The 27,963-nt window shown below is 44.2% G+C and overlaps 2 protein-coding genes across 3 annotated transcripts in view; both read left to right on the top strand.

Moving 5' to 3' along the window:
- Window positions 1–2,549, top strand: part of stard9 (StAR-related lipid transfer (START) domain containing 9) — a 40,322-nt gene extending 37,773 nt beyond the window's left edge. The window contains exon 32 of the mRNA XM_076749116.1: window positions 75–2,549. Coding sequence (XP_076605231.1) covers window positions 75–176 — 102 coding nt within the window. The 3' untranslated portion in view covers window positions 177–2,549. The remainder of the gene's footprint in view (window positions 1–74) is intronic.
- Window positions 2,550–3,371: 822 nt separating this feature from the next.
- Window positions 3,372–27,963, top strand: part of sptb (spectrin, beta, erythrocytic) — a 43,126-nt gene continuing 18,534 nt past the window's right edge. The window contains exons 1-14 of one of the 2 annotated variants that reach the window (XM_076748728.1): window positions 3,372–3,685; window positions 8,587–8,858; window positions 18,750–18,901; window positions 18,989–19,162; window positions 20,405–20,502; window positions 21,916–21,996; window positions 22,155–22,270; window positions 22,410–22,522; window positions 22,608–22,795; window positions 23,741–23,858; window positions 24,958–25,116; window positions 25,804–26,106; window positions 26,193–26,343; window positions 26,934–27,804. In XM_076748728.1, the coding sequence (XP_076604843.1) occupies window positions 8,711–8,858; window positions 18,750–18,901; window positions 18,989–19,162; window positions 20,405–20,502; window positions 21,916–21,996; window positions 22,155–22,270; window positions 22,410–22,522; window positions 22,608–22,795; window positions 23,741–23,858; window positions 24,958–25,116; window positions 25,804–26,106; window positions 26,193–26,343; window positions 26,934–27,804 (2,672 nt within the window). In that variant the 5' untranslated portion in view covers window positions 3,372–3,685; window positions 8,587–8,710. Of the gene's footprint in view, window positions 3,686–8,586; window positions 8,859–11,247; window positions 11,900–18,749; window positions 18,902–18,988; window positions 19,163–20,404; window positions 20,503–21,915; window positions 21,997–22,154; window positions 22,271–22,409; window positions 22,523–22,607; window positions 22,796–23,740; window positions 23,859–24,957; window positions 25,117–25,803; window positions 26,107–26,192; window positions 26,344–26,933; window positions 27,805–27,963 lie in introns of those variants that run through there. The other variant, XM_076748727.1, reaches the window with a different exon arrangement.

Genomic DNA, 27,963 nt, shown 5'->3' with positions numbered 1-27,963 from the left:
GATGGAGCGAGGTTCACCACTTTGTGAACACATGATTGGATAAAGGATGTTACTTACCTTTTGTTTTCCTCCAGGTGGACGTCGGAACTCCGTCTTTTCCCCACCGCCTGTTGAACACTGTCTCCAGACGACAGGCAGCTGTCATCGCCGATCTCGAGGTTTTCCTCGCGTCGTAAATCCCCGGGATGAAGACGCATTAGCAGTGAGCACTTAGACTAACCTGCACCCAGCCTGGAGTTAGTCTGTCTTTTGAATTTGCACCTGAAATGTATTTACTTGACTGTCTTTGCGTTGTAAGAGCACTGTTACATTGATTCCCAGTTACAAAGCTGAAGCAGCTTCTTTTCTATGAAGGTATTTTTTATAAAATATTGAAACTGTATTTTTATATTTGTGATTTACACGAGTGCTTGTAACAATCATACTCCTGTTTTACCAAAGATTGATTAGAAGTCCGAGTGAGCGACTGGGCACGGCACATTTAGTGAATTTCGTTGAGGTTAAGAGCTTCATAATGAACGGTCAGAGGCGGCAAAGTTTCCTAACCTTATCCACTTATTCATTCGATGAAAGAGGTTAATTATTCCATTCTAACCCGATAAGTATCAGCCATTTAGCTCCCTTAGTGCCTGTTAGAAATATGGTGCCTATTGATTTCTATCATATCGTAATGAGGACTGCCAAATATGTTAGTTAACAAGGTCAATATCACAGCTCGGGAACCTTTGAATTGAAGTTTAAAGCCGGTCAACAGATAATCCAAGGTTACGCCGATCTGATGCGTGTTTAGTATGCAAGTGTGTTGTCACCAGTGTTGACTTTCTATCCGTCTATGATAGATAGATGCAGCCAGTTTTGCAGCGACAAGGACGTGTAAACACCCCTGAGATTAAGACCACACACAGAAGGCAGCGTCACTTTGTTCCTGATCTGCATCAAGCAGTTTTTGCCGTCTTTTTTAGCCTGCTTAGGTAGATGATGGCAAAGATTTATCAGATATGACAATTACATGAAAGCTGGAAGACTGACACATGCTTACAGAGTTACTTGAAGGTGAGTTTATTTATGAGAAACATCTAAATATGAAGGAAATATTTGCAAATACTGTTTAGCCCTGATTTGTTAGAGTACATGTACGTTGGTTAGGTCCTCAGGCACTGCGTATTTTAACCACTCAGAGACCTTTTCTGCAGAAAAAGAGCTTCTAATGTCCCTCAATGGTTTTTCAGCAATAAGGTGAAGAGTAAATATATGTATGAATGTGTATATATATGTTAGTCAGGGACTGTATAAGACATATTAGGGAGGGGGTCAGAGAAGGTGAAGGGTACAGTCATTTTTCTACAGGTTGAGGGTAGAGTAGTCTTTTATTGTTTTCCCCGTCCTAAATTAATATTTTATGTCGGCTTTCCTTTGCAATGATGTAAGATGAACAGTTAAAGAATAAAAGACAACTTTTTAAACCTTTAAAGTAAACATTGATAACCCCGGGGAGGGTCCAGGTGCAGCCCCCGTCACAACCCCAGTCGTTCCCGTACAGCCCCTGAGCTGTTTCTGGGACAGTAAGGCGTTGAGGGAGAGCTCAGAGTCATTTAGTTCCTCTTTGTTTGTCTGTGCAGGCACATTTTGAAACTCCTCAGCAGCACTTTGTCTAAAAAACAAAACAAAAAAAAAGGTTTGTACCTGAACAGGGAGGTGGAGAAAGTCGAACTTCTTGGATACAACGAGTCGAAGTAGTCAAGTGTCCTTGAAGCTGAAGCTCCCAGCAGCTGCAGGGACGAGTCTCTGCAGCTGACCCTGACCTCTGACCTCTGACCTCTGACCTCCCTTTAGTTCATGATTAAAGCAGCGGTAAGATATTGACACGGTATGGTACCCCAAATCTGCATAAGCTCAGTTTTAAGGCCTTTTGTTCTCACCTGTTTCTGAAGTCTGTCCTATTTATTTTGTGTTTGAAATGCTGTTGAATGTGTTTTATAGTTGTTTTTTTTTTTTTTTTTTTTTACGAGCGAAGCATGGGGCTGTTTTACGGCCTCTTGCGCAAAACTGTTGATGCATTTATTAATGTTACGCAGTAAAAATGACTTTTTTGTGTTTGTTTGTACAGTGTTGAAACTATGCAGAAGCTGATCAAAAGCGGGACTGTTCTCAGTCAAAGCTCGGTCGGCCGTATCTGGATATGAAGCCATATTATTTCCAGTAGTTGAGGTTCAGGGCTGTTTTAACGATGTTCCCGGGGGAACCAAAGAGAACAGACAACAGGACTGAAGACAGAGTGAGGGAACACAGTGACAGCTTTGTGTACTGCTTTCTTGTTGTCTAGATGTATTTTAGGTGCTTGTTTCATTGTGTAAAAAGCTTTGTTATTTATGTTTTGACAGTATGTATTTTATTATAAACACCCTGCTTCCTGTTGCTAATAAGATGTCATCTGGCCTGTGTGTTTGGCCTTTTTTTATTTTATAAATACACAAATTTGAAGTGAAATCTTGTTTATCTGTTGTTTTTTTAATCATTTCTGTGAAGAACTGGTCTTGAAGTATCCTGGATTGTCAACAGTATATCAGAACCTTAAATTCTGTCATTTGATATCAGCAGTGATGAGTCTAAGCAGGCCTGGATGTTGAGCCTGTGTGTCTTTAGTGCTGATGTAACACACAAATTCAAGCTTGCTCAGATATTTAGTCTTTACCTAAATTGACAAGAAAAAGCTGTTGTGAGGAAAAAGAAAAACATGTTAATTGTCCTCAAAATACATTATGGAAAAAGTTTCTGTCCCATTTGTGGTATTTAAATCAGATGTTGTATCAGCAATATTGTTAAATTGAGTTTAAACAATGTGCCCATTTAAAACATTTATAATAGACAAGTTGATGGTCTTGTTTGGACTTAAATGTTTGTTTCTTTAATTTTACCTCTCTGGGACTTAAACAGTTACATAAATAAAGCCATTATTTCTTTTTTATCATGTAATTCTTTTAATATAAAATCTTAAACTGAAATCATAAGTAAGTGGAGTAAAAACTCCAACATTTCCGCCTGAAAAGTTGAAGTTTAAAGTGGCATAAAATGGAAATATTGAAGTACTTGTCCTTCGTTCCTTTGCTCTCGTGCAGTATCTGACAGGTGTCTTCTCTCTAATTTACAGACTTCCTCTGTAATTCGAGGCTCTCCAGCGCCAGTTTCCATGTGCGGACCCTCTCCTGCGCGCCGCATGTTGACTGGCAGGCAGAGGCGACAGCAGAGGTGACATTTCTGAGAGGGTCTCTGCGGGCGGGCGCGCGGGTGGGCGGGTGGAGGCTGTGTGCGCGATTAGAGCCCGGCCGGGGCGGGGTGGAGCGGAGGGGAGCGAGGGGGGCGCACGGGAGCTCAGAAGCGCCTCTGCCATTTAGAGTCACCAGCTCTTGTCAGGAATGTTCGTCCCCTGCGCGCACAGATCATGTACTGGATGCGCCCACTTTATTTTTAACCCGGCAGGGTGGGTCAGTCGCTGGCTTTCGGGAATGACCGTGGAGCGCGCGGCGCCTACAGCCCCTTTCCCTCGTCCCCCGTGCCCTCCTCGCGCCGTGGAGACCCCCGTCCGCTCAGACCAGGACCCCGCTGCTTCAATGGGATTATAATTGGTTTATTGGCAGGGAGAAGGCTGAAGATAAACACTTTCGGACAGGACGACATCCAGAAGCAAGTAAGTGTTGATTGAAGGCAGAGCCTGTTGCGCCACCGTTTAATGAAGTTATTGATCTGTGGCCAAACGGCGTCTGCCATCGATCACTGAGTGGTCTCATTCCATTTAGAGCGCGGTTGTTGGCCGCAGTTTGGAGGGAGTTAAAAGTTTCCTCCAAACCACCTGTTGGACCAGGCAGCCGTTTCAAATAATGGCGTCGTTCATCAAAAGCTTTACCGCTCATTAATTCAAGGGTTCAGTGTTACAATCAGTCGCTTGTTTGCTGTAATTCTTGGTAAATGCCTGAGTTATCAGTTTGTTATCTTCCACTGTGCGCAGGCCGCACGGAAAGTGCGCAAAGTGACGTCACGGCGCATGTTTGCGCGTTCAAAAAGTTTTCAACTACAGAGAGAAAGTATAAATACATGAATACTTTAGTAAAAGTGGAATTATTTTACAGTAAAAAATACACATAAATGTCCTGTTTAGAAACTGTCACTTGAATCAAAGTACACGGTTTGATAAGATACAGTAAAAGTACTTAAAACAAGTGTTAATATACTGTTATATTTTATTGGATTGTTTTGATTATTATTGATGCATTAATATGTAAGCAGCATTTTACTGTTGAAGCTGCTCAAAGTGGAGCTTATTTAAGTATTTTTATATTCTTTTGGAGTACTGTATCGCAGTGCTTCATGTTTTATCATGTTCTATATTTCAAATGTTAATGTGTGGAGTAGCCGTTAAGTAAAAAGTACAGTATTTCTTTATGAAATGTAGTGGAGTAGACGTATAAAGTCGCAGAATATGGACAGTTAGGGTACCTCAAATGTGCTGCAGTAGTTGACTAAATGTTCTCAGTCACATTGTTAAACTGTATAAAACAATGTTAAACTAAACCAAAGTGCTTTCCACAAAGTTCTCTCCCTCTGAAGCGCCCAACGATGTTTTTCCATGCATGATCCAGAACAGCATGGTGGCTCCTTAGATAATGCTCCCTGAGCAGGAAGGACGTCCCTCCTCATTCCCCTTAAAAGGACAAGTGCGAGTGCGTCCCCTGGTCTGGACGAGCGGCCTCTTTTGTGTAAACTCACTCCACCAACGGTTTACTATCGATTCCTCATAAGCTCTCACAGGATCAGCCTCAGGATTGGTGCAGTCAAAACAACACTGACCACAACAAAGGAGCCGTTCTCGCTTCATGTGTACATGATCAATGTACAGTATGGACTATGTGAAGCAGAATGTGCTCGTGCTTCCGCCATGTTTTCCCCTCTGTGTCACAGTAGTAGTTAGTTGGGTGTTGATATTGGCAGTTGGAGGAGGAGGATGCAGACTCTGGCGGTCGCTCAGTCCAATGACCAGCCTCCCTCCGTCCACCTTGTGTTGATGTCTCAGATTTACTCTCTGCTGGACCACAGGCCTCCCTCTCCTCCGTCCAGCTGCTGCTCCAGCTCCACGCACACACTGCAGGTCACACATCTCGACCACACCCGTCTCTTATTTCATCCTCTCCATCTGACAGCTCAGAATAATGTCCTCACTCCCTGCCAGCTAATGCGCTGCTGCTGCTGCTGCTCAGAGTGCATCAGCACGGAGTTTACTTACAGCTGGCAGCGTGGTTGCCGGAGTTGTTATTCATCTCAGGTGCTGCTTTGATGTTTACATTGTGCAGATTTGTTTACGATGTCGTTTTGCAGGACCGGCGACGGAGGGGAAATGAGCGCAGTCGATTAAAGAATCACAAGCAGCGGAAGGAGAAGTCGTGTCACACCTCAGAAACAAGCAGTTGTTTTGTTTTTACTCAGCAGATCTAAAGTGAAAATCTCATTCACACCTTTTCCAGAACTTTATGAGCAGATATCAAAACGCAGGTTTCATTACAGTAATGCAACATGAGGGGGTTTTTTTTTTAAATCCTTTTTTTCCTGAGGTCAAACTGCACTTGAATATCTGGAGAAACTCCAGCTGACATTTCAATCATCCCTCTCGACATTTTTGTGACTTTTGAGAAATTATCCAGCACTCGCTCACGATGTGCAGCTATAAAAATCCTATATTTACTGCACCATGTGCTCAGGACGACGTAGGGATACAAAGGGTGCCAGAGGATTATATCATTTGTCTAATCAGTCGAGGCTGATGATAGTGAAATATCAACTTCTATCAACTTCATGCCAAACACCTCACAATGGTGACTCTAATAATATGACTTGTAAAGGACTTACATCATTCGTGTGTCAGTGATGTTAACTTTGCCGAAGTCGGACACATTTAAACTACAGCCAAAACACTTATTTTATTGATTAATAGAAAAGTTGTTTGCTGGAAAATTACTTACTAACAATTCTGGTTTACTGATAAATTGTTTAAGTCATGTATGAAGGAAAAATGCAGAATATTTGCTGCTTTTCTCTGTTTCATGTTGTTGTACATTTTAAGATCTTGGATCTTGCAATTAGCTTTTGTCCTTTCCTTCTTAGCCATGCTAGCAGCTTCGGGTACGGCCGTGTTGCTCCAGCTGAAATATCTCAACAGCTATTCAGTTGTCATGAAACTCATTGTCCCCAGAGGATGAATCCCACCAATTTTTGTGGCATCAGCTTGAACGTTTCGTCTCGTCTTGTGAAATATCTCAACAACTTCTGGGTCGACTGGCACAAAATTTGGTACAAACATTCATGGCTCAATTTCACTTTGTCCAATACTTTATGATCACATGTCTGCATTCCCATCAGTCTCAGCTGTAATTTGTATTGAGTGCTGATTAGCGAATCTTAACATGCAAACCTGTTGTACGTTAGCATCATCGTTGTGCTGAAGTGCAGCCTCTCAGAGCTGCTAGCATGGCTGCAGTCTTGTTTTCTGTCATTTCACTGATGAGAAGAGTAATCGTGGAAATAATGGGAGCATCAGTGGATAATGGAAACAGATGTTAGTTGCAGCTGTAATGGAAACAGTAGTTTTCAGTAATGACTGTGGACAGTCCTCTTTTAGAGCGTTCAGTCACAGTGTAATGAGCCACTTTTCAGCCAAAACTCCAAAATCATGCATTAGCAAGAAAGCCCTCACACCGTTACCCAGTGACTGCATCTTATTGGAGGTTTTAGACTTTTGCCTGCATTGCAGGAACTTATAGCGGACAGAGTGACCTCCTGTGACACTCAAGGACACCTCACTATTGACACACGCTGACTCGCTGTGGCAGGCAGTGACCTCTCTGTCAGGACTGTCTATAAGGCCAGCCTGCCATTAAACAGCTCTAAACCGAGCCTAGCGCAGCATCACCCAGAGTGAGTCCCAGCTCACACGCTTAATTTGCTGCGGTTCGTGTTTGCCAGCTAACAGTCGGCCCTGCGATGCGATTAGAGTCTTACAGGTTTTGTACACAGCTGACAGTTTGTGGATACGGCGTTTGTAAGGAGGGTTTGTGCGGCAGGAGCGTGTTGTGCCGTAGCCCCGTCCAGGTTGTGTGTGAGGTGATAAGGGGATCCCCGGTGGTGGGTGGAGCGTCCCCGGGCTGATAACGGCCGCCTGCAGAGCACTGATACTGGAGACCTGTAGGATGCCATCATTGTGCATCACTGAGGGCCTCTTCTCTGGATGCACCGCACAAACATCCTCTGTGGTCACATTGTGCATTCATGTCAGCAGTGATGCAAAATAAATAATTAGATTTTACCCAAGTACTGTACTTAAGTACAGTATTTAGGTATTTGTGTTTTTTATGCATTTTTATGCTGCTTTCTAATTTAAGCCCATGACATTATATTAACAATGTAAAATTAAAAGTACTCAATGCACAAGTATTGCAGGATTACACTAAGTGTAAGTACAGCAATTGAGTAAATGTATTTAAAACACAAAGTGGAATTAAAGAGCACTGTTTGTCTCCAAATTTAGCATTAAAGTCGTCACTTCAGTCTCTGAAATATTCCAAAAGTACGTGTATGCATTCTGAGTCAGTGCCACACGAGGACACGTCTCTGTTCTTCGTGTACTACAGCACCGACACAAGCCGGGTTCCCCTCCTCGCTTCACTTCACGCTTCTTCTCACAAATACCCGCCAACGGAAACGCACACGCTCGCAGTTCAAACTACGTGAGCTGCATCATTCAAAAGGAGGCGGCTTCGTCATGTTGTGCGTTTCGGAGGGGTTGCCCTCCCCCTGTGAAGCGTGATAAGAGAGCTATGCTTTAGCCAGATACAGCTATCTGAGCGGTTACCCTTCAACCCGCCATTCCACACAAAGAATACACAGACACACTGCAGGCAGTTGAGCACAGTGACATGCACAAAATGGAGATTATGACAGGCGCCAGAGCTTGTGGGGCCAGAGTGGAAGCTGTGACAGGTGAGATTTCTGTCCCAAAGTCAACCTGTCAGAGATCACACACACGTCTTCAAATGGCCAAAATTACACTCAGGGCAGGTATGGATGCAGCTCCTCCCCAACGGGACTGATGAATTGAAACTTAGCACCAAAACACAAACTAAACTGCAGCGACACGGTGCTTTTATTGTTGATTAATCCAACTGTTTTATTGAGTAACTGATTGTTTGGCCTAGAAAACATCTGAAAACACTCAAACTTGTGCTTGAGGCCAACGTACTGTCATCAGATGTTTTGTTTTTTCCAACCAAGAGTCCAAAACCCAAATTTACTGTAATGTAGGACAATAAATAAAAGTAAATTCTCAGCTGGAAGCATCAGATTTCAGGCATATTTGTTTTCCATTGAGTAAATGTCAAAAAGGATGAGCAGATTATCAGTAACTTAAGAACAAGCCAGACAAATGTTCACTTTATCATCTTCTGTTATGTACTTTTCTGAACTGTCAGTGTAGTCCGTGCTGAACCCCAGTTAATCCTCACAATCACATTAACACCTCTGCTCTCTGCCTTCGTCCTGTTTCAGACCACCTCCGCAATCTGAGCTCCATCCTGCCGTTCCGTCCCCGTCACTCGCCTCCTGACACACCCAGACCACCTGAGGACGCCGGCCGCCGTCCCCTCACCCGCCCGCCACGCTGGCTGCCGCCATGACTTCCACCACGGACTTTGACAATGCTGAGATCACGCAGCAGTACAGCCACATCAACACCCGCTTCGACCTCTCTGAGGAGGAGCTCGACAACGACAACAGCTCCGCCAGGCTGTTTGAGCGCTCGCGCATCAAGGCCCTCGCAGGTGAGCGCATGCATAGTAAACAGGCTGTGTCCTCTCTGAGGCTCTCATGTGACAGATTTTTGAGATGACAGTGTCTCTTTAAGAGTGCGGGAAGGGCAGAGAGGATGAGCTATAACGGGGGTCTGTTTAACTTTGGCAGGTTCGAATGAGCCTGAATGTGTCACTGACCTTCAAAATGAATCACACTCCAGGTGATTCATTATTTTACCCCAAACTTCGGAGCTCGAGCTCTGCAGGTGCTGCCGTGCGTGTGTTTGTGTGTGCGTGTTTCTCGTGGTGTCACACACCCCCGGCAGCTGAGCCCTGACACCGCTCCACACCCTCTGCGAGCAACCGGGATAGCTTGCACATTCCCAGAATGTCCGTCGTCTGACCGATCTGGACAGCTGCCCTGCCCGTCTGCCTCCCTTCGCACACATCTCTGGCATTTCTGGCTAAGCTGGTGAGCTGTGACCCACCTGTGGGGCGGCTGCTAGGGGTTTTAAAATAGCGGAGTTTCTGTGGTGGAAGGAAGCGGAACACAAAAGGGGAGTTCAGGGTCACACCGTGCTCATATCTGTAAAGCCGGAGACACAAGAGAGGTCAGCCGCAAGCTGGTAAAACATGAATTCAGCCCTGTGGAGATGGAACTTCTGCTTAGCGCCGGGATCGTTTAGAAGCTTCTGAAAACCTTTTCGTCCTTACAGTGTTAAATATAAACACGTTTTTCCACAGGTCCTAATTTAGCAAAAGAAGCAACAGTTTGCACTTATTAAATGTCGAAACACAAGCAGCAAAACAAGAACGTCGCCTATAAATAAGTAGGTAGCGATTTGTTTTTATTGTTGGTGACAAATCATGGAAACACCAAAACCAACAATTAATTGATCTCACATCAAGTGTTGCCTGTGTAGCCAAAACCGGATGCATCTTTTCCCTCTGTGCCTCCGTCGTCGTCCTAAAAACACATCAGTGAGCTCCACCGTTGCGCTGGGTGACGTGTTTCTTCTTTGCATTCGATCTGGGCGCTGTGACCTTCATTTGACCTCAGATTCACCTTTCTGCTGCTGAAAATACTCACCAGAGCAGCAACTGTGGATTCATCCGCAGCTGAAAATAGTCCCCACAAAAACATTATATACTCCTGTTTGAGGAGCTTCTGCTAAATACTGAGCTTTTTTTGGTCATTACCTTTAAAAAATGAACTATATTTGTGAGGCCTTTTGCTTCTTTAGTTGGAACCGTTTGGACTCGGTCTGAGAGACAGACTCAGCGACCGATTGATTGGCATCAGCTGCATCAGTCACGCTTCACAGTCATTGGCTCATTCATCAGTTGCTACCAGCTGACTTGTACCGTCCAATCATGGCAGCTTTTGTAACTGCCACAGCTCACTCCACCATCCCAGTTGTTGACTTTAGTGAGATCCAGTGTTTTAAGAATTGATTTTAGGGTTCTTAAACAGGCTGGGCCCCTCCAATAGACCTCCTAACCTCTTACTCTACCTCCAGGCCCCTCTGGGCAGCTGGCGTTGGGCTTCTGGCTACAGCAGCAGCTTGGTGCAGCACTTTGGTCAACATGGGTTGTTTTCAAACCTGCTTCATGAACAAATTTGACTTGTTTAGTATAGAAAATGGATGAAAAATGAATTAAGTCTCGGTTGTGGATGCTAGCTTCCAGTACTGGATGCTAAGCACATATTTAGGTCTGGACTGATATTGATATCCAGGCCTGCAGCACATCAGGGTGGCCAAAATGTTTATCGGGCTGTGCTCTCACCACTTTTCCTTTCTGTCTCTTTAAGTGATCAAGGCTTCCGTGTGGGTGTTGGTGATGTTGTGTTAGAGTGCTGCTGCACTGATGTTTCTGTAATGCAATCAGTGTTTCCTGTCAGAGAGAGAGAGAGTGGTACAAAGAGGGAGGAAAGTGAGGAGAGAGGCTCTGAATGACACCCACTGCTGATTTACAGCTCGTGAACTCAGAAATATGCACCCGGCATGTCTTCAATGCACACACAGAACGTACTGGATATCCAGGCTCCTAACATAAACCTAAAAAAAGACACATTCCTCTGAGATGGACGGGTCCATGTTGGATTATTGGCACTGGAAACCACAACTGTGCCATCCATGCACTCCACATTCAGTGATGACACAACCGTGTGGGAGTAGCTGGGTGGAGGGAGGGAGTCGTGTGAGCATGTGGATGTATTGAAACATATTGTATGCATGGATGAGGCTGGAGAATTCACTCTGAAGGCTGCCTGAGCTCTTGCGCCGCCTGAGAGCGGAGGCATAGCATCGTCACGGCAGCGGCGAGGAGAGAGTGAGGAAGAAAGAAGGAGGGAGGGAGGGAGGGAGGGAGGGAGCAGGAGTGAGCACAAGAGGGATCTGGAAAGGAGGACAGAGAGCCAAGAGACAGAGAAGAGGAGAGACGTGGAGTGCCAAGCTCCTCTGCCGGCTCCAGGCTGTGTGTTGTTGTTGTTGTCGTTTGGGGGGTCAAGATGAGCAGCCCCTGCCTGCTGCGCGCTGGCCCTATAGGCCAGCCCCGGCTCCGAGAGGTCAAGATCAGCCTGAAGGCCGGCAGCAGGGAGACCACAACCATCCGGAGCAGCAGCGGGGGGACCAAGGAGGCCGCCAGCCGCACCTATGCCCCGGCGGAGAAGGAGGCCCCTGCCCGGGTCGGCATGAGCAGCAGCCGGAGCAGGAGCACCCCGGCGGTCCACCGGGCCCAGAGACCTGACAGCAGGAAGGGGGCGAGGGGGAGCAGCGGCGGGAAGCAGCAGGAGCCCGAACACCACCCGGAGAAGAACGGCACCCTCCTGCACATCCCGCTCACCGTGGCGCCCGCGGGACTCTCCCCCTTCTCTTCGTCCTCCTCCTCGTCCTCCTCCTGCACCCCCAGACGTCAGCGGGCCTCTCACCCTCACCCTCCCCCCGCCCTCCTCTCCTCCTCCTCTTCCTCCTCTGCTAAAAGTATGAAGCGGGCGCGCTGGCTGAGTTACAGCACCTCCAACATCTGCTTCAACTCCATCCTGGACGGACGCTTCAGGCAGCTGCAAGGTACAGGGGTCCCGACGGAAGAGCTGTGTGTGTTTGTGCATCTGTGTGTGTTTGAGAGGTCCGTCCTCTCCCGCCTCACACACGAGAGAGGTAACACTTTTCCAATCACGCCCCTCCCTTCCCCAACTTGTGTTTGTGTTCAGGCCAGGACGGATCGCAGGGAGGCTGGGCTGTGATGGGAGTGTGAGCTTAGTTTGTCATCCTGATCTGAGAAGTGGAGAAAGGTGGCAGCAGCAAAAAGTCTGAGCTTTCATAGCCGTTGCCCTTTTATTAAATGTATATGGTAGTAATTTATTTATTTTCAGGAAGCTGTGGCTCTGCCCCAATTGTTCACTGACTTGGCTTTGAATAATTCATTGGGAAACTCCTAAAAAGGTTGTGATGTTTTTCCCTCCAACGGCGTTCATTGCTGGCTCGTGTTCTGCGCTCTTACGTGCTCAATTTTCTTTAAAATAACCTAAGTTTTCCATTTCACCTCTTCTCTATTCGGCCCTTAACCTTCACAAAACTGTTCCTAAGAACAAAGTATTCCTGTGTTTTGATCCTAACCTCCTTTTTTTCCTCAACGACTGCATCTGCGGTGTTAAAAAATAATCATTTTCTCTGGTGGTTTAACTTTCCCCGGCCTGTGTTATTAAGGTTTTAAGAGAGGTTTGCCGTCACTGTGGATTTTTGTTAGCTTGCACCATGCTATCCAACTCCCCGATGACAGGAGTGCATTAGTGAGAGGAAGAAAATGGAGGAGACGATGCAGGAACAGAGAGGGGAAACATGCTTTTTTCTGCCTCTGCTAGATTTCAAGTATCGATGGATTTTGAAGGCTGCAGGGGCAACTGATACATGAAGCGGCAAACTTTTGAGGAGAGGCTGTTCGGAGCCAAGCGTATCGATCCGCCAATTGCATTTCGTGACATTTTATTTACTTTTTATTTACTGATTATTAGGGAGATCTGGTTGAGCCTGCAGGAGAATCAAGTTGGACAGAACAACAATAACTGAAAGGCAGGCTGATTTGCATGCATTGATTTCAACCGTTCGTCTGTTCTCTTATGTCTTTATTGGAAACTGACAAACTCATTGCTGATGAGTGTTTCCGCTGCTGTTCCATCTTGTCTAGTTTTCTTTTTTTTGTGATATGTTGACCTTTAACATGCACACCTTCCCCTTCAGATCTTTGGGCCCTTAATCTTCACCTGTTTACACTTAAAAAATGCATGAGTTTGACCCTGACATTACTGTGTAAATATGCTCTGTGAGCCTTTTGCAGGTCATGTGCATCTTAAAAAAGAGCACTAAACTGATTTTGCATTGCACTTTTTTTTTTGCACACTTGCATTTAAAAGTCATTGGAACACACCCAGAGACATCGTCTTTATTCCTCTCATTGATCTTTCTCGTCAAAAGAAGCCTACATTATCCATAATTCAACTCAACTGCCAACAGTGTGGCTGGAGGTGTGTTCAGGTGTGTTGCTGTGTGCTAGCAGTGGCTAACGTAGGCGGCTGGAGAGGTCTCACTTCTTTCCATGTCCACGCTCCCAGATTTTTGACATTTTCACACTTGTAGTCTTTAGCCTCAGCTGACTCAAGTGATGTCACTTAAGGTAGTTTGTCGCATTTCAAGCCACAAAGGGCTTTTTTTTTTTGTTGCATTTTTTCACATTTGCAATAGTTTTCTCCAACACCTGTAAACAGACTTTCATGGAGTTCCCCTTTAATCTTTATGTGTCCACATGCTGTTTGGTTTGACAGCCTCTAACGTGCACTAATCTGAGGTTTAGTAGGTGCAGAAGCTCAGATAATTCATCTCAGACTGAAGACGTGGAGGAAAGCCAACAGCGGCACTGTTACAGAGACATGATATCATGGCTGCTGGACAGGTAGCAGTGGCAGTGCCATGACTCAGGCATGTAGCAGCGTGTCGTAGGACCACCAGTCACATCCAGTAAGAGCTGACTGTGGGAAAAGACGGATCAGGCTGTATACAGGGAAAATCCATCAGCATGAATAAGTCATGTGGCTTTCAAAGGCTGGATGAGAGATTACAGAGTAAAAGCATGTGAAACAGAGGAATGTTTAGTAAGGCTTGTACTGATACTGTATGCAGGAGGAAATAAACCGGGAAGCTGGATGAGCGCAGCAGTGACGAGCTGCTGCTGGAGTCCGGTCAGTGTGGAAAAAGTGTGTCAGGAAGTGAAAAAAGTTGGATACTGTATATGACTCCTGCACTTGCTCAACAATATTTAATTCATGTGAAAAGACAGTATGACAATGGCAGCTCCTGCAGCAGCACAACCAGACATTAAACATACAGCAAGTTGAGTTCAGCCCATCGGACGGGCTGCTTTCCTATTTATGAACTGTACCTAATAGCTAAACCTCACTTTCTGCTCAATTAAAGAACGCGCAGTCCTGCTAGAAAAATCCAACTAGAACACAAACTTTGATAGCTAAAGTTATCACACAGAGAGATATTTCTGTGTAAGCTCCCTTAGCTCGGGATAAATAACTAGCTTTAAATAAATTATCTGTTACCTAACTGGGAGATATGTGCGCTGATTCCCGCCTGTGGTCCCGTTCAGCTTTATTTTGACATCTTAAATGAAGTGAACTCAAGAAAATCTTTGTAAACAAAAGTTACAGTCTTTGCTTTCAGAGTGGATAATATTTTCTCTCTTGGTGTATGTAAGCAGCAGAGACAAAATAAGTAGGTGGAAACTGGGCAGCAAACCAAAATACTGATACTTTAAAACAAATACCCCAATATCCCCAAATGAGGATACAATCTGGGAATTTGACTGTGATGACAAAACAAGTAAAATAATTAATTTTTAAATAAGTTCTGGCATTTTATCACTTACTGGTAATGCTGCCTTAAAGGCCTCTAAAGGACAACATCAAACTCACAGCCGATGATGCTGCATCTTCCATCCGTAATCATTTAAAACTCAGGTTGATTTCCTGCAGCTCTGCAGAACCTCCCCTGAAATGTTTGTGCTTCAGCAGAAGTTCGTCTTCGTAGCTGAGGGCTGTGTTGAGCAGCGAGCGAACAGAGGCCCGTTGTCGTATCGAGCTTGTTGAACTACTCATCTGGAGACGGCTCAGCGGGACGCATGCGAGCAACAACCCTCCCTCCTCCTCCCGCTCCTCCTCCCCCTCTGTCGTCCCATGCTTTCTAAATGGCCAGGAGCATCGGCGTGCTCTCCGTCTCCTCTCGAGGTCTCGTGATGCGGGGGGATGCGAGGTGATGCGGGGGAGCGTGTTTGGGGATGTGCTTTCATTGTCCTCCACTGTGAGAACAGTGCAGAAAGCATTTGTCACAGGCTTTATTGCACATTGTCTTTTTTTTGTCTGACAGATAATGATGTGGCAGTTTGTGCTAAATCCACGCCGACACCTCGACAGCAGCTATGAGTTATCTGCATGTCTTTAATCGGCATTACTTTTTCATTGCGTGGTTACCCGTGTGGATGCGGCCGAGCAGTGCGTGCTGTTGTTCTGCTGAGGGGAGCAGAATGAAGCATGATTTATTTACTCTGCTGCACCGTGTGTTTTACATACAATAACTCCTGGTTTCTTCTCTTTGATGATGCTGGAGTGGAGAGCTGGAGCGTTTTAGGGTCATTTTCAGCAGTATGGGAGATACTGTAGTGTACCTTGCTCTATTTTCCTGTTTGGGTCTCTGTAGATTAAACCTGCATCTCCGTCTCCCCTTCCATTACTTTCTTCTTGCCCTCCATCGCCCGCCCTCTTTTTCTCTTCCCTGGTTTAGCTTTGCTTCAGTCTGTGTCTCCTCCTGTGTCTCACTCTGTTTTATTGAATCCTTCTTAACCTTTCATCTGATATCTTCAACTTATCCTCTGCTCTCCTTTCCTTTCGTTTCCTCCCTCTTCTTCTTCTGTTCCTGCTCTTTAGCTGCTCCTGGCTTGTTCTCCACAGCCTCGGGGTCTGAATCATTTATTACTCGAGTCATTAAGGATGCAGTCCTTTGCACTCTGTAGTTTGCCGTCATATTTGGGTTCAGGAATAAACAGGGCAAACCGTGGCAGGCGGACCAAGGGGGAAGTCACGTGTCAGGACGGAGGGGAAATGTCTCATTACCAGTGGTTGACCTGATAAACTTTAAGGAGCTGTGTGTGTATGTGTGTATGCCGATGTGAGTGTGTGTGTATCTGCTGGGAGTTGTGGGCGAATACAGACAACTACTACTATTAATTACTTAAAATTACTAAAACCCCAAAAGTAGGACACTGTGTGAAACATAGATAAAACAGAATGTGATGACTCGCTCATCCTTTCTGACACATACTCAATTATTATTAGTTGCCAGTAAATTTATGGGATGTGTGAGACAGTTTTCAGCCAGATGCCTTCTATAAAGCACATCTGTCGCAACATTTTGTTTTTATCCATATTGACCCTGTTGCATAAACCAATTGATAGATAAATAAATAATCAAGTAATTAAACTGACAAGATTAGATCTAATTCATCAATTTTCATTTAACCCATGAACTGTTTTCTTCAATTATCTACATGACAGTGAAACAGAGTTCATTGCTCTGAACATCAATTACTATGTGTGCGTTAATATTGTGACATTGATTTTAAGGATACTGCCAAGCCCTTTAAGCATTGGTAAAGTAAAAACATTGGCTAATCAATCATTAGAAATCCAAAGTCTGTGTTTGATGTGTTGGAATGAAACCTTACAGAAACATTTTAAGTGATCATGTGTGCGTCTGAGCTGCAGTCTAAGTCAACACTTTGCTTTGGATGTATGTTTTCTCTGCACCTTATTTCTGGAGCTAAATCAACGCATCGACTGGGCTGTTGTTAGCTTATTGCAGATATATCATTTTTGGTGCACATGGAGGGCGATCAGCGACAAGAAACTGCAGTAAAGAAATGCTAAAAGTTTGGTTCAGACAATCTAGAAACAGGGCTAACAGGTTGATTTAACTGTAAACGGTCCTGCTCAGTACACGCCTTGGTCACAATTCTTACTCTGCTCTCTATTCTGTGCTTATAACAGGAAGTTCATCATGCAGGTAGATGTGATGCATTTTAATAAGCTTACTAAACGCACATCCAACCGCACACACGCCCACTCACACCTCTACTGTTCCCATTCCCACGAAGTGTGTCCACAGACAAAATAAACACCGGAGAACAGTGGAGTGGAGAACACAGGGTCATGCTGACATATGGTCCCATCACAACTGGTGTTATTTTCGCTGCTGAGTAGGAGGCACATCTGCCGTGCACTGAGATGTGATTTTGAAGCGTGAGCCCGGAAAGCCGCCATGTGGGCAGCGCTCATCCTCCCAAAAACCTCTCCAGGTCTGGTGCTCGCTCTCTCTGCAGCTCTGTCATTCCTGAGTTTTCATGCACAATTGCAGTCGAGGAACTTCGGCATAAACACTGTACACCTACGCTTCACTATGCAGAGAGCTTGTTTGTGTTTACACGTTATGCATGTGATGCTATTATGCAGCATCGCTTCCCTTTTCTACTCTGCAAGGAGGATGAGGAGACAGATGGTTTAAGTGTCCTTTTCTGATGGTGTGCATAGCCAAAGCAGGCTTGACCAGCGGTGACTCCTCTGAGAACTGAGCAAAATCTTCAGCAGCATAAAAGACTGCACAAATTTTCAGCGGGGGTAATGTGACTGGTCCAGATCTTTTAAAGTGGCCTCATTTTAACGTGTCCCTGTTTGACACCACAGTGCTAAAGTGACTGAGTGTCACAGCGAGGCCGTCCTAGCCAGCAGGGCAGCGCTGTGACAAAGTTTGTCCATTTAATTAAAGACTAATTGAAGTTTTAGTTATGGACATGGCTGCGTTATTGAAGAGTCCCTGTTTGAAGTGACTGTTAACATTTCTTGGACGCTCGCAGAGCTCAGTGAAAACTGTCCTCAACACATTTTTTAATATGGCCAACCAAACCCAATCAGAGACTTCTTTGTTTTTTTCTTCATATTACGCCCACGCAGCATACTGAGGTTACAGTAGCATTTCAAGTACAGTAAAATTGGAAACGGAAAAAGTGTGTGTGTGTGTGTGTGTGTGTGTGTGTGTGTGTGTGTGTGTGTGTGTGTGTGTGTGTGTGTGTGTGTGCATGCATGTAGCTCAGCCCCACCCTCAGTCAAACAGACCTGCAGCCCTTTATGCATCCATGACACACAGAGCGGGAGCAGAGGAGGGCGATGGAGGCCGCGATGTAACCTGGTCGCTGTGTTTTTACAGAGTCCTGACCTCACACCCTGCACGCTGTTACTGGCTGAAGGCCACACACACTCTGCCCAAAGGTTGATGCCCAGAAAGGTCCAGACCACAGCGAAATAACAAGAAAATACAGGCAGAGGGCGAGGTCTAGATACATGCACCGCCACACACTTCACTGTCATATGTGATGAATAAAAGGGATATTTTGTGAGTCTGTATGTTATTTTTAAGTGAAATCCTGCACTTTTTCATGTCAGTGTCCTATGTAGGAGGGTGGGGGGCTGTGTACATGTCTGTGCCCATTGCCTCATTGGTTACGGTTATGGAAATCATATTTCCTGGAGGCAGAGCTGATGTGAAGGTAGAAATACTGTTATTCGGATTAAATTAATGGAGCCAAAGAGTCATTTCTGAGTGCATGTTTGCTGCTCACTCGCTGGTATTGATAACTGGGGATGTCCAGGCAGCTCAGCTCTGTAGTAAGGATTAATTTAAGTGGTAAGATTTCCTCAACCTCCAACTATCTTAAGTGCCCTTGAGCAGGACAGTTAATCCCCATCAGCTGCAGTGCTGCTGTTCTGCAGACGGTTTTTCATGTTCTTTCTTAACTTTGTGCTCCCATCAGATGAGCGTGAGGCGGTGCAGAAGAAGACCTTCACTAAGTGGGTCAACTCAATCCTGTCCCGGGTCGGCTGTCGCATCTCTGACCTCTACCTGGACCTGCGGGATGGACGCATGCTCATCAAACTGCTGGAGGTGCTGTCCGGCGAACGACTGGTAAGAACCTTACATTTTCGGGGCTTTCCTCTCCTTTTATTCTCTTTGCATTATCTCTCCGACACTCTTTCTCATTTCTGTCTTCAGCCAAAACCCACTAAGGGTCGAATGCGTATCCACTGTTTGGAGAATGTGGACAAGGCTCTGCAGTTCCTCAAAGAACAGAGGGTCCACCTGGAGAACATGGGCTCCCACGACATCGTTGACGGCAACCATCGGCTCATCCTCGGCCTCATCTGGACCATCATCCTTCGCTTCCAGGTAAGCTAAGAGCCTGGCTACACTGAAGGCGCACATTTGCCTGTATACAGCATGTTATCATCACATTGAAAGTGATTTCAGGTCTTTTCATTACAACAAAACACAAAAAGTTACGCAAATGATGTAAAAGGTTTGGTAGTGTAACTGCTGAATGCTGAAGTAGTATATGTATTTTAAATAACATTAATATAGTTATTATACTGCAGTGTTAGTATATACTCTATACTACAGTATAAATGTATGCATTTATGTATTTAATGTCCATAATGTGCAGTGCCAGTTTGCCAGATACTGGTTAATCAATGGGTATTGTAGTCTGTATATAATGAAGGCAGTAAAGGAGTACAGTTAGCAGACATTTTCTTTCCAAAAAATGTTTCCCCAAACATGCTTTTAGCTTAAATAAAGGCTTTTTCAGAGAGTATTCTAGCTCATTTTAGTCTTACTGGGGTGTGAATGCATGTAGCACAGAAACAGAAACAGGCAGCCTTGGGATGTTTTCGACTTTTTCTTTTTCCTCGAATGTGATGCCTTCAGGTTCCAGCCATTATTATCTGCTGTTAGAAGCACATCCAGAACATCAGAACATGTCTGTCTGACTCTTTCATCTTCTTGGAGGGGGCATATATTTATTTTTAATTTGACAGCAACACCGTTATTTTTAGACATGCTAGTTCAAACAATATGGCCTCCTGCGTTATTCAGACTTCTCAAAAGAGAGAAAAAAAAAACTGAAAACAGGGAAAGAAAGGAGTTGACTTGGTCCTGTCTGCATCTCTTCAGTCTGCATAAACCAAGGAGAACCAAAGCTGGCTAAATTTAGCCCTCTCTCAGGGCCTGTCTCTCAGATCACATCACTGCTCTAATTACTGGCCCACTGTGTGGGAAAATAAGAACTTCAATAATTACCACCCCTCCCTCCATCAACCGGACCCCAGGTTTAGATATGTGAGAATCCAGTCGGCTAATAATATTGATGATCCATCACTCGAGATTAGTTTTGTTTTACACAAATAAAAACCTCTAAGTGCTTGTGTAAGCTCTGATAAATAATGTATTTCTAAGGGGTTTTTGTGCCACTTTACCAAAAATGTTCCCTACCGGTGCTTCCTATTAGAAACACATTACCACCAGTTAGCTTTTTCTTCTCTGCTGTGGATATTTCTTTTTTGATTTAAACCTCACAGTCATTAGTGAAGTTTCATTATTTACCACCCAGCTGTGCTCGTTGTTCTTCATCAGATCCAGGACATTGTTGTGGAAACGGGCCAGGCGGACCAGAAGGAGACACGCTCAGCCAAGGACGCTCTTCTTCTGTGGTGTCAGATGAAAACTGCAGGGTAAGTGGAATGCGTGACCTTTAGCATCACCAAGCTGTTGTAAATACCCTTTGGGGAATTCACATGAGGATCCACTCCTGTGCACAGCTGTAAATTCTTGAGGGTTAGACATATTTTTTGGTGCGTCTTTTAGACTTCCATTCAAAACTCACCTTTAAAAACTGCTTTTAATATTTGATTTTATGTCCCGTACTTATATTAATTTTCTTGTTTACATGTTTAATTTGTTATGTAAAGCATCTTTGAGTGCTCTATAAATAAGACAAATTAGATACTATTTTTATTTTTCCAGTTTTTATTGTTGAAAACAAAAGCAGTCACAACCACAAATACTTTCTCTTTCATTAGAATTTTTAATTACATTTATTCTGTAAGTTCATCAGTTATCTCCATTTCAAGTCTTTAAGCTAACCCAAAGTAACCAGGTGCTAACCAGGTGCATTTTTCACAAAACCACAAAATATTTGTTCAATTAGTGAAATTTAGAGGTGCTGGTAGGCAAATGTAGTTTCCATTGGACAGAGCCAGGCTAGCCGTTTCCACCTGTCTTTAAGCTAACCAGCTGCTAGCCGTTGCTTCATATTTACTGTGATTTTCTCATTTAACTTGCCGTAAGAGAGCAAATAAGCAGGATATTTCTCAAAACGACAAAGTATTTGTCCATTTAGTAAGATTTAGAGGTGGTGGTAGGCTAATTTTGTCATCTTTGGACAGAGCCAGGCTCGCTAACCTAAGCTAACTAGCTGCTAGCTGTAGCTTTACAAATATGAGTGTGGTGTTGAGCTTCTCATCTGCATAAGAAAGCAAGTAAGCAGCATACATCTTGAAAAGACAAAGCATTATAATAAGGAAGATTTAAAAGTGTTAGTGAGCATATTTTATTGTCTTTGGACAGAGCCGGCTAGTCGTTTCCACCTGTTTTCACTCTTTAAGCTAACCTGAGCTAACCAACTGCTAGCCATAGCTTCATATTTACCCTACAGCCATCAGAGTGTTCATCTTCTCATTTAACTCACCCCAAGAAAACAAATAAGCAGTGTATTTCTCAAAATGACACTCATTTAATTAGTGAAACTTAGAGGTGGTGGTAGGCTATTGAACAAGGTTAAAGGTCTTCATTTCAAGTAATGTGATTTGCTAGCATTCAGCTAATTTCATATTTCAGCATCTTTGCCTCTAAATTTTCTACCTCTCAAGATTCTTGAATATGTTTTGGGTGCAAATCACAAAATGCTGCTGTTGTGGGAAAACACTTCAGCTGCTCAGGCCTGAAGCTACAAGAAATTAGTGGTTGGTAATTAGGATACACATGTTGAGGAGCAGAACAGATCCCAGACACTGATTTAAAACAGGAGCCTCTCAGCTATGTCCCCCATGTTCAATCAGTGACAAGCCCTGGCTTTTGTTTTGCAGGTATCCCAATGTCAACATTACAAATTTCACCACCAGCTGGAAAGATGGCATGGCCTTCAATGCTCTCATACACAAACACCGGTAAGGGGAGATGAATGGTCAAATCCACTCTCACCAGCTCTGAAATGTAAACACACATGAAACCCGTCTGCTTAGTGTTTCTCTGCCTCATTCTCCATCTCTTTTACTGCCTCATTGTCATTTTTCTCTTCTTTACTCGCCCCCTCTTTCTCTCTTAGGCCTGATTTGGTGGAGTATAACAATTTGAAGAGGTCCAACCCGACCCACAACCTCCAGAACGCCTTTAACGTAGCAGAGCAGAAGCTTGGCGTGACCAAACTGTTAGACCCAGAAGGCGAGTCACTGATGGAGGCTGCGCCTTCATGGAGAACTAAATGTTTATGAGCTTTAAGCCTGGTGGAAAAAAAGGACCTCAGGCCCAGAGTTGTCTCCGGCTTGGCTGTTACTGACTTGTGTGCTGTTTTGTTTTGTAGATGTGTTCACAGAGAACCCAGATGAGAAGTCCATCATCACATACGTCGTGGCATTTTACCACTACTTCTCGAAGATGAAGCAGCTCGCTGTGGAGGGCAAGAGAGTGGGAAAGGTGAGATGCGAAGATGGAGCGTGTTTACTCATATGTCAGGTTTGTTGAGCCTGCTGCCCTCACTGTCTTTGACCTCCTTCTCCAGGTTCTGGATCACGCCATCGAGACCGAGAAGATGATTGATAAGTACGAGACGCTGGCTTCAGACCTGCTGACGTGGATCGAGCAGACCATCATCGTGCTGAACAACCGGAAACTTGCCAACTCTCTGACGGGAGTTCAGCAGCAGCTTCAGGCCTTCAACACCTACCGCACTGTAGAGAAGCCTCCCAAGTGAGTCCCGCCAAGATACCTTCCCATTACATTACACTACACTCTGTTCTTATTCTAATCTGCTTTCTTTGTCCAGCGCTTTTTAGTCTTTAAGAGAAAAAGAAAATACATGGCTCATCTTTATGAGCTCTATTAAATATCAACTAACAAACAGAAAAAAACTGAAAAAACACAATTGCGATTGTAATTAACACGACTTTTCAACACACCTTCTGAGCAACTGGATTTGGGTTTTCTCTGCAATTTAATTAAAACTCCAAACCTCAAACTTTCCCTCAATAACTTTTTAATTTTGGACACAAGATAGCATCATTAAACCTCATTGAAACAGAAGAGGGATCGCAGTTTGCAAATTATAGCTATTCTTTAAAAAAAAGTTTTGTATGTAACCTAATGTATTCTGTAATGTGATATCTTGTTTTTGGTTGGGTTTCTTTCCAGCCGAATTCAGTCCACTCAGTATAAATTCAAACTTACAGTTTAAAGTGATTCAAATCAGTCACTGTTTTCTTTTTAATAAATGCACATGGACTGCCTCATATTAAAATAAGTTCAGATCTCTTTTATTGATTTTGTCATCAACAGATATTAAACACGTTCCTGATCAGATGTATAATCACACATTTATATCAGCCCAACTAATCTGCATTTAGACAAATGGAAAAATAAATAAATAGCAATATAATAACTTAGACACTGAAAGGAAGCAAAAAAGAAAAAGAAAACATAATTACTCTTATAATTTATATACATAGTTGCAATAATGAATAACATTAAATTATAGTAGAAATACATTACATACATTGATAAATGTGTTTTGGAAAAGGGAAGATCAACAAACATGTCTTCAAATTAAAAGCTCACACAACTATCTGTACCATCTGGACTGTATGTGTGAGTGGACGTGGATGTGGTTTTGTGTGACTTGTGTTTGTTTTCTTTCAGGTTCCAGGAGAAGGGAAACCTCGAGGTGCTGCTGTTCACCATCCAGAGTCGTATGAGGGCCAACAACCAGAGGGTCTACACGCCTAAAGAGGGAGCCCTGGTCGCAGATATCAACAGGGTGAGGAGGAGAATCATGTTTGTTTTTATCCCTTATCAGTTAATCTTCAGATAATTTTCTAGATTAATTGATTAATCATGTTGTTTTGCCCACAAAAAACCCCAAAAGACCCTTCATTATCACATAATCCTCATAATTTAGAAGCTGGTAGCAGGGAATGTTTGGCATTTTACTTAAAAAAAAAACAAACAAAAACAAAAAACAGACTAATCAGCTCGCTGATTACTGGACTAATCATTTCACCTGTAGTCTCGATAAAGAAAATGTTTGGTTTTGGATTCTTCCTGTGAAGCTTGTGCCTCAGTCTGTGGTTTAAAGCTCAGCTAGATGTACAAAATTCATTCATTTAGCAGAGCACAATCCCAAGGCAACAATTAAACCACAGATGAATTGAATTTTACTGTTAATGTGACAGTGCCATTCAGTAAACTGTGCAATAAAAGTCATCTGTGGAGGAAAGTATAGGTCTGACTACTGCAGGGACAAGAAAATCAAAATGTGTTTCTCAGAAGAAAGAACATGTTCGCAGCACAGGGATCTATTTCCTCTGATATAACTCAAAATTAGAAATGTAATCACAGTTAATGTAACCAGATCTGAAACAAGGAGTCAGTTAGATTGACAGAAAATTAATTGGGAACATTTATTCATTTATTTTGAGATTAAATCAGCCTCTTTATTAGTTGGAATAAAACATTTGAAGGCATCATCTCGGGCTCTCCGAGGTTGTGATGGGCATTTTTCACAATTAGTTTTGACATTTCATAAACCAAATGAAATGCAAAGAATACAATTGATAATGAAAATAATGGTCAGCTGTAGCCCTAATTGTAAGGTCCTTGCAGTGAGTGAATATGATATGCTGTCATTTAAAGAAAAACCTGTTTGCACATCAGCACGTCTACCCTACAGCGTCCTTGAACATAACACTTAACCAACTTCAGGAGCTGTTCTGAAGCTGACCTTGACCTCTGAGGTCTTTGTGAACAGGATCAAGCAGAGAACTTCTAAGTCTGAAATGGAAAGCGTCACATTGCTATTACACCCCCGACTGAGCAAAAGCTGCGAACTCTCATGATGCATCTCGTCATGTGTGCAGGCCTGGGAGCGTCTGGAGAGGGCGGAGCACGAGCGGGAGCGAGTCCTGAGGGATGAGCTGATCAGACAAGAGAAGCTGGAACAGATGGCGAGAAGATTCGACAGGAAGGCTGCCATGAGGGAGACCTGGCTCCTGGAGAACCAGAGACTAGTGGCTCAGGTACAGCATCAACAACAAAACCACGAGCATTATGATGTTATTAGATAGATACATTGACTTTGTTGATCCCCTGATGGAAACTGAAGTGTTGCAGTAGCAATTAACATGTGACAAAACACACAGCGGAGCTGAAGAAGCCTCCAACTGAGAACACTATGCTGGTGTTATCTGGTATTTGTTCTGAGGTGCCTCTCAATTAGAGATAAAAATTACAGGTATAACAGCAGGTATTAGGTTAGTTTGCACATTGATAATGAGAGATAAAGAGCAGAAACAGGTTGCCATGAAAAAATGGAGGGATGATCACAAAAAGTCGGAAGCCACAGTACACAGGCCTGCCAGTGGCTTCACACTATATTCCAGTGACCTACAGGTGGCAGTAATGCTCCAAGATACGCTGCAATGTGCCCTCAAAGGCAGGGAAGAAGACTGCAAGCTACAAAACATGGATGTAAACAACACTGGATTTAAAATACTAATGTTTGTGAGGAAGACAATGCATTCAGCACATCTGATGGAGCTCAAGGATACACTCAGAGTGTTTTAATGAGAAACACTGAATGTAAATCTAACTTTTATTTCTTTAAATGGAAGCTCCACAAAGGCACCTTTAAGTAAAAGTTGCAGTTCAGTGTAAACCCACTTTGTTTATCTGATGATGTTTGCTCTCTGCTCCTCTCCCCTCAGGATAACTTTGGTTACGACCTGCCAGCAGTGGAAGCAGCGAAGAAGAAGCACGACGCCATTGAGACGGACATCGCTGCGTATGAGGAACGCGTTCAGGCCCTGGTGAACATCTCCAAGGAGCTGGAGTCTGAGCGATATCATGACGCCAAACGCATCGACGTGCGGAAAGACAACATCCTGCGCCTGTGGGACTACTTGCAGGAGCTGCTGAAGGCCCGCAGGGGGCGTCTGGATAAGAACCTGACCCTGCAGAGGATCTTCCAGGAGATGCTGTACATCATCAGCTGGATGGATGACATGAAGGTACAGCACAGGAGGCAATATTCATCTACTGATAACATGTATTTTCTACACACTCAGCTGATCAGACCACCACCTCCTCTCTTTAGGCTCGACTTCTGTCTCCTGACTTTGGGAAACACTTGCTGGAAGTGGAGGACTTGTTACAGAAACACGCTCTGTTAGAGAATGACATCGCTCTGCAGGCAGACAGAGTGCAGAGCGCCAGTGCTGCTGCTCTCAAGTTCGCCAATGGAGATAGTAAGTGCAGAGGCTCATTATAACTCCTGTCCTGGTTTTATTAGGCATGAGGACACCATATAGATTGTAGGCCATGGACCTTGACCAAGGCAGAGTACTGAACATCAGCACTTTTTGAGCACCCACCAAATGTGTCTGTAGCATTGAGTCTGGATAACAGGGCGAAAATACTGAAAGCTGCATTGTCTGGTCTTGTTTCATATTATTTGATCAGACATCTCCTATTATTTTATTTTAAAAGACAACATTAAACTCTATTGTGTCTATGAAGTTAAGCTTGATTTGTTGAAAGTACAATCAATTTTCTTTCATTTTAGACAAGCTGCTAACTTTAATAAACTCATAAGAGGTTAACATTGGCTCAGTAGTTACTGCTGTAACTCTGGTTCTTCATGTGTAGAGTTTGCTCTCCCCATGGTTGCTTAGGCTTTCTCCCACTACAGATATTATATTAGTAAATCAGGTGGTTTTGTTATAGATATGAACATGAGTATCTGCATATATTTGTAATCCTATAAAAAATTAAGCGAGCAGAGACAGTGAAAAGAATAAATATATATATAACAATTATATTTTGATTTTCTCTCCAGGCTACAAGCCATGTGATCCTCAGGTGATCCACGACAGGGTGCAGCACCTGGACTTGTGCTACCAGGAGCTTTGCGCCCTGGCGGCCCAGCGAAGGGCCCGCCTGGAGCAGTCCCGCCGCTTCTGGAACTTCCTGTGGGAAGTGGCGGAGCTGGAGAGCTGGATCAGAGAGAAGGAGCACATTTTCTCCTCCCTGGATTATGGCAAGGACCTGACAAGCGTGCTGGTGCTCCAGAGCAAACACAGCGCCTTCGAGGACGAGCTCGGAGCCCGTCGAGCCAACCTCGAACAGGTCCTGGCCGAAGGAGAAAAGATGATCCAGGCGAAGCACTTCGGCTCCCCGAAGGTTCAAGAATGCATGGACGACATCAGGAGGCAATGGCAGCAGCTGGAGGAGCTGGCTGCGTTTCGGAAACAGAACCTCCAGGACACCCAGAGGTTCTTTCAGTTTCAGGGAGATGCCGATGATCTCAAGGCCTGGCTGCTGGACGCCAAGAGGCAGATGAGCAGCGATGACGTGGGCCATGACGAGTACACCACGCAGCGGCTGCTGAAGAAGCACAACGACCTGAAGAATGAAGCAATCAAGAACGGAGCCACCATAGATGCTCTATCCAAACAGGCCAATGCGCTGCCAGAGGAGCTCCAAAACACCCCTGATATCCAGAGACGTCTGAAAGACATCAAGGACCTGTACATGGAGCTCATGTCTCTGGCCGATCTGAGACAGAAGAAGCTAGACGACACTATGGCCCTGTACACCATCTTCAGTGAGACAGACGCCTGTGAGCTCTGGATGGGCCAGAAGGAGACCTGGTTGGTGGGATTAGAGGTGCCCGAGAAGCTGGAGGATCTGGAAGTGGTGCAGAATAGGTACGCAGAAGAAATTAGATTATTATGTCGTCCTGAGTTATTTGTAATTAATGTAATTCACAAAAATCTGGAAATGATACCAAATTCATGTCCAAAAAACCAAAAACAACTTGTTTTGACAGGTAACTTACTGGATTCTCTCTGAAGTAGCATTATTAG

The sequence above is a fragment of the Chaetodon auriga genome, chromosome 14 (genome assembly GCF_051107435.1).
Source record: "Chaetodon auriga isolate fChaAug3 chromosome 14, fChaAug3.hap1, whole genome shotgun sequence".
In the NCBI taxonomy this organism is placed as follows: Eukaryota; Metazoa; Chordata; class Actinopteri; order Chaetodontiformes; family Chaetodontidae; genus Chaetodon; species Chaetodon auriga.
The sequence above is the reverse complement of the archived record's forward strand: the minus strand, read 5'-3'. Positions and strand labels throughout refer to the sequence as shown.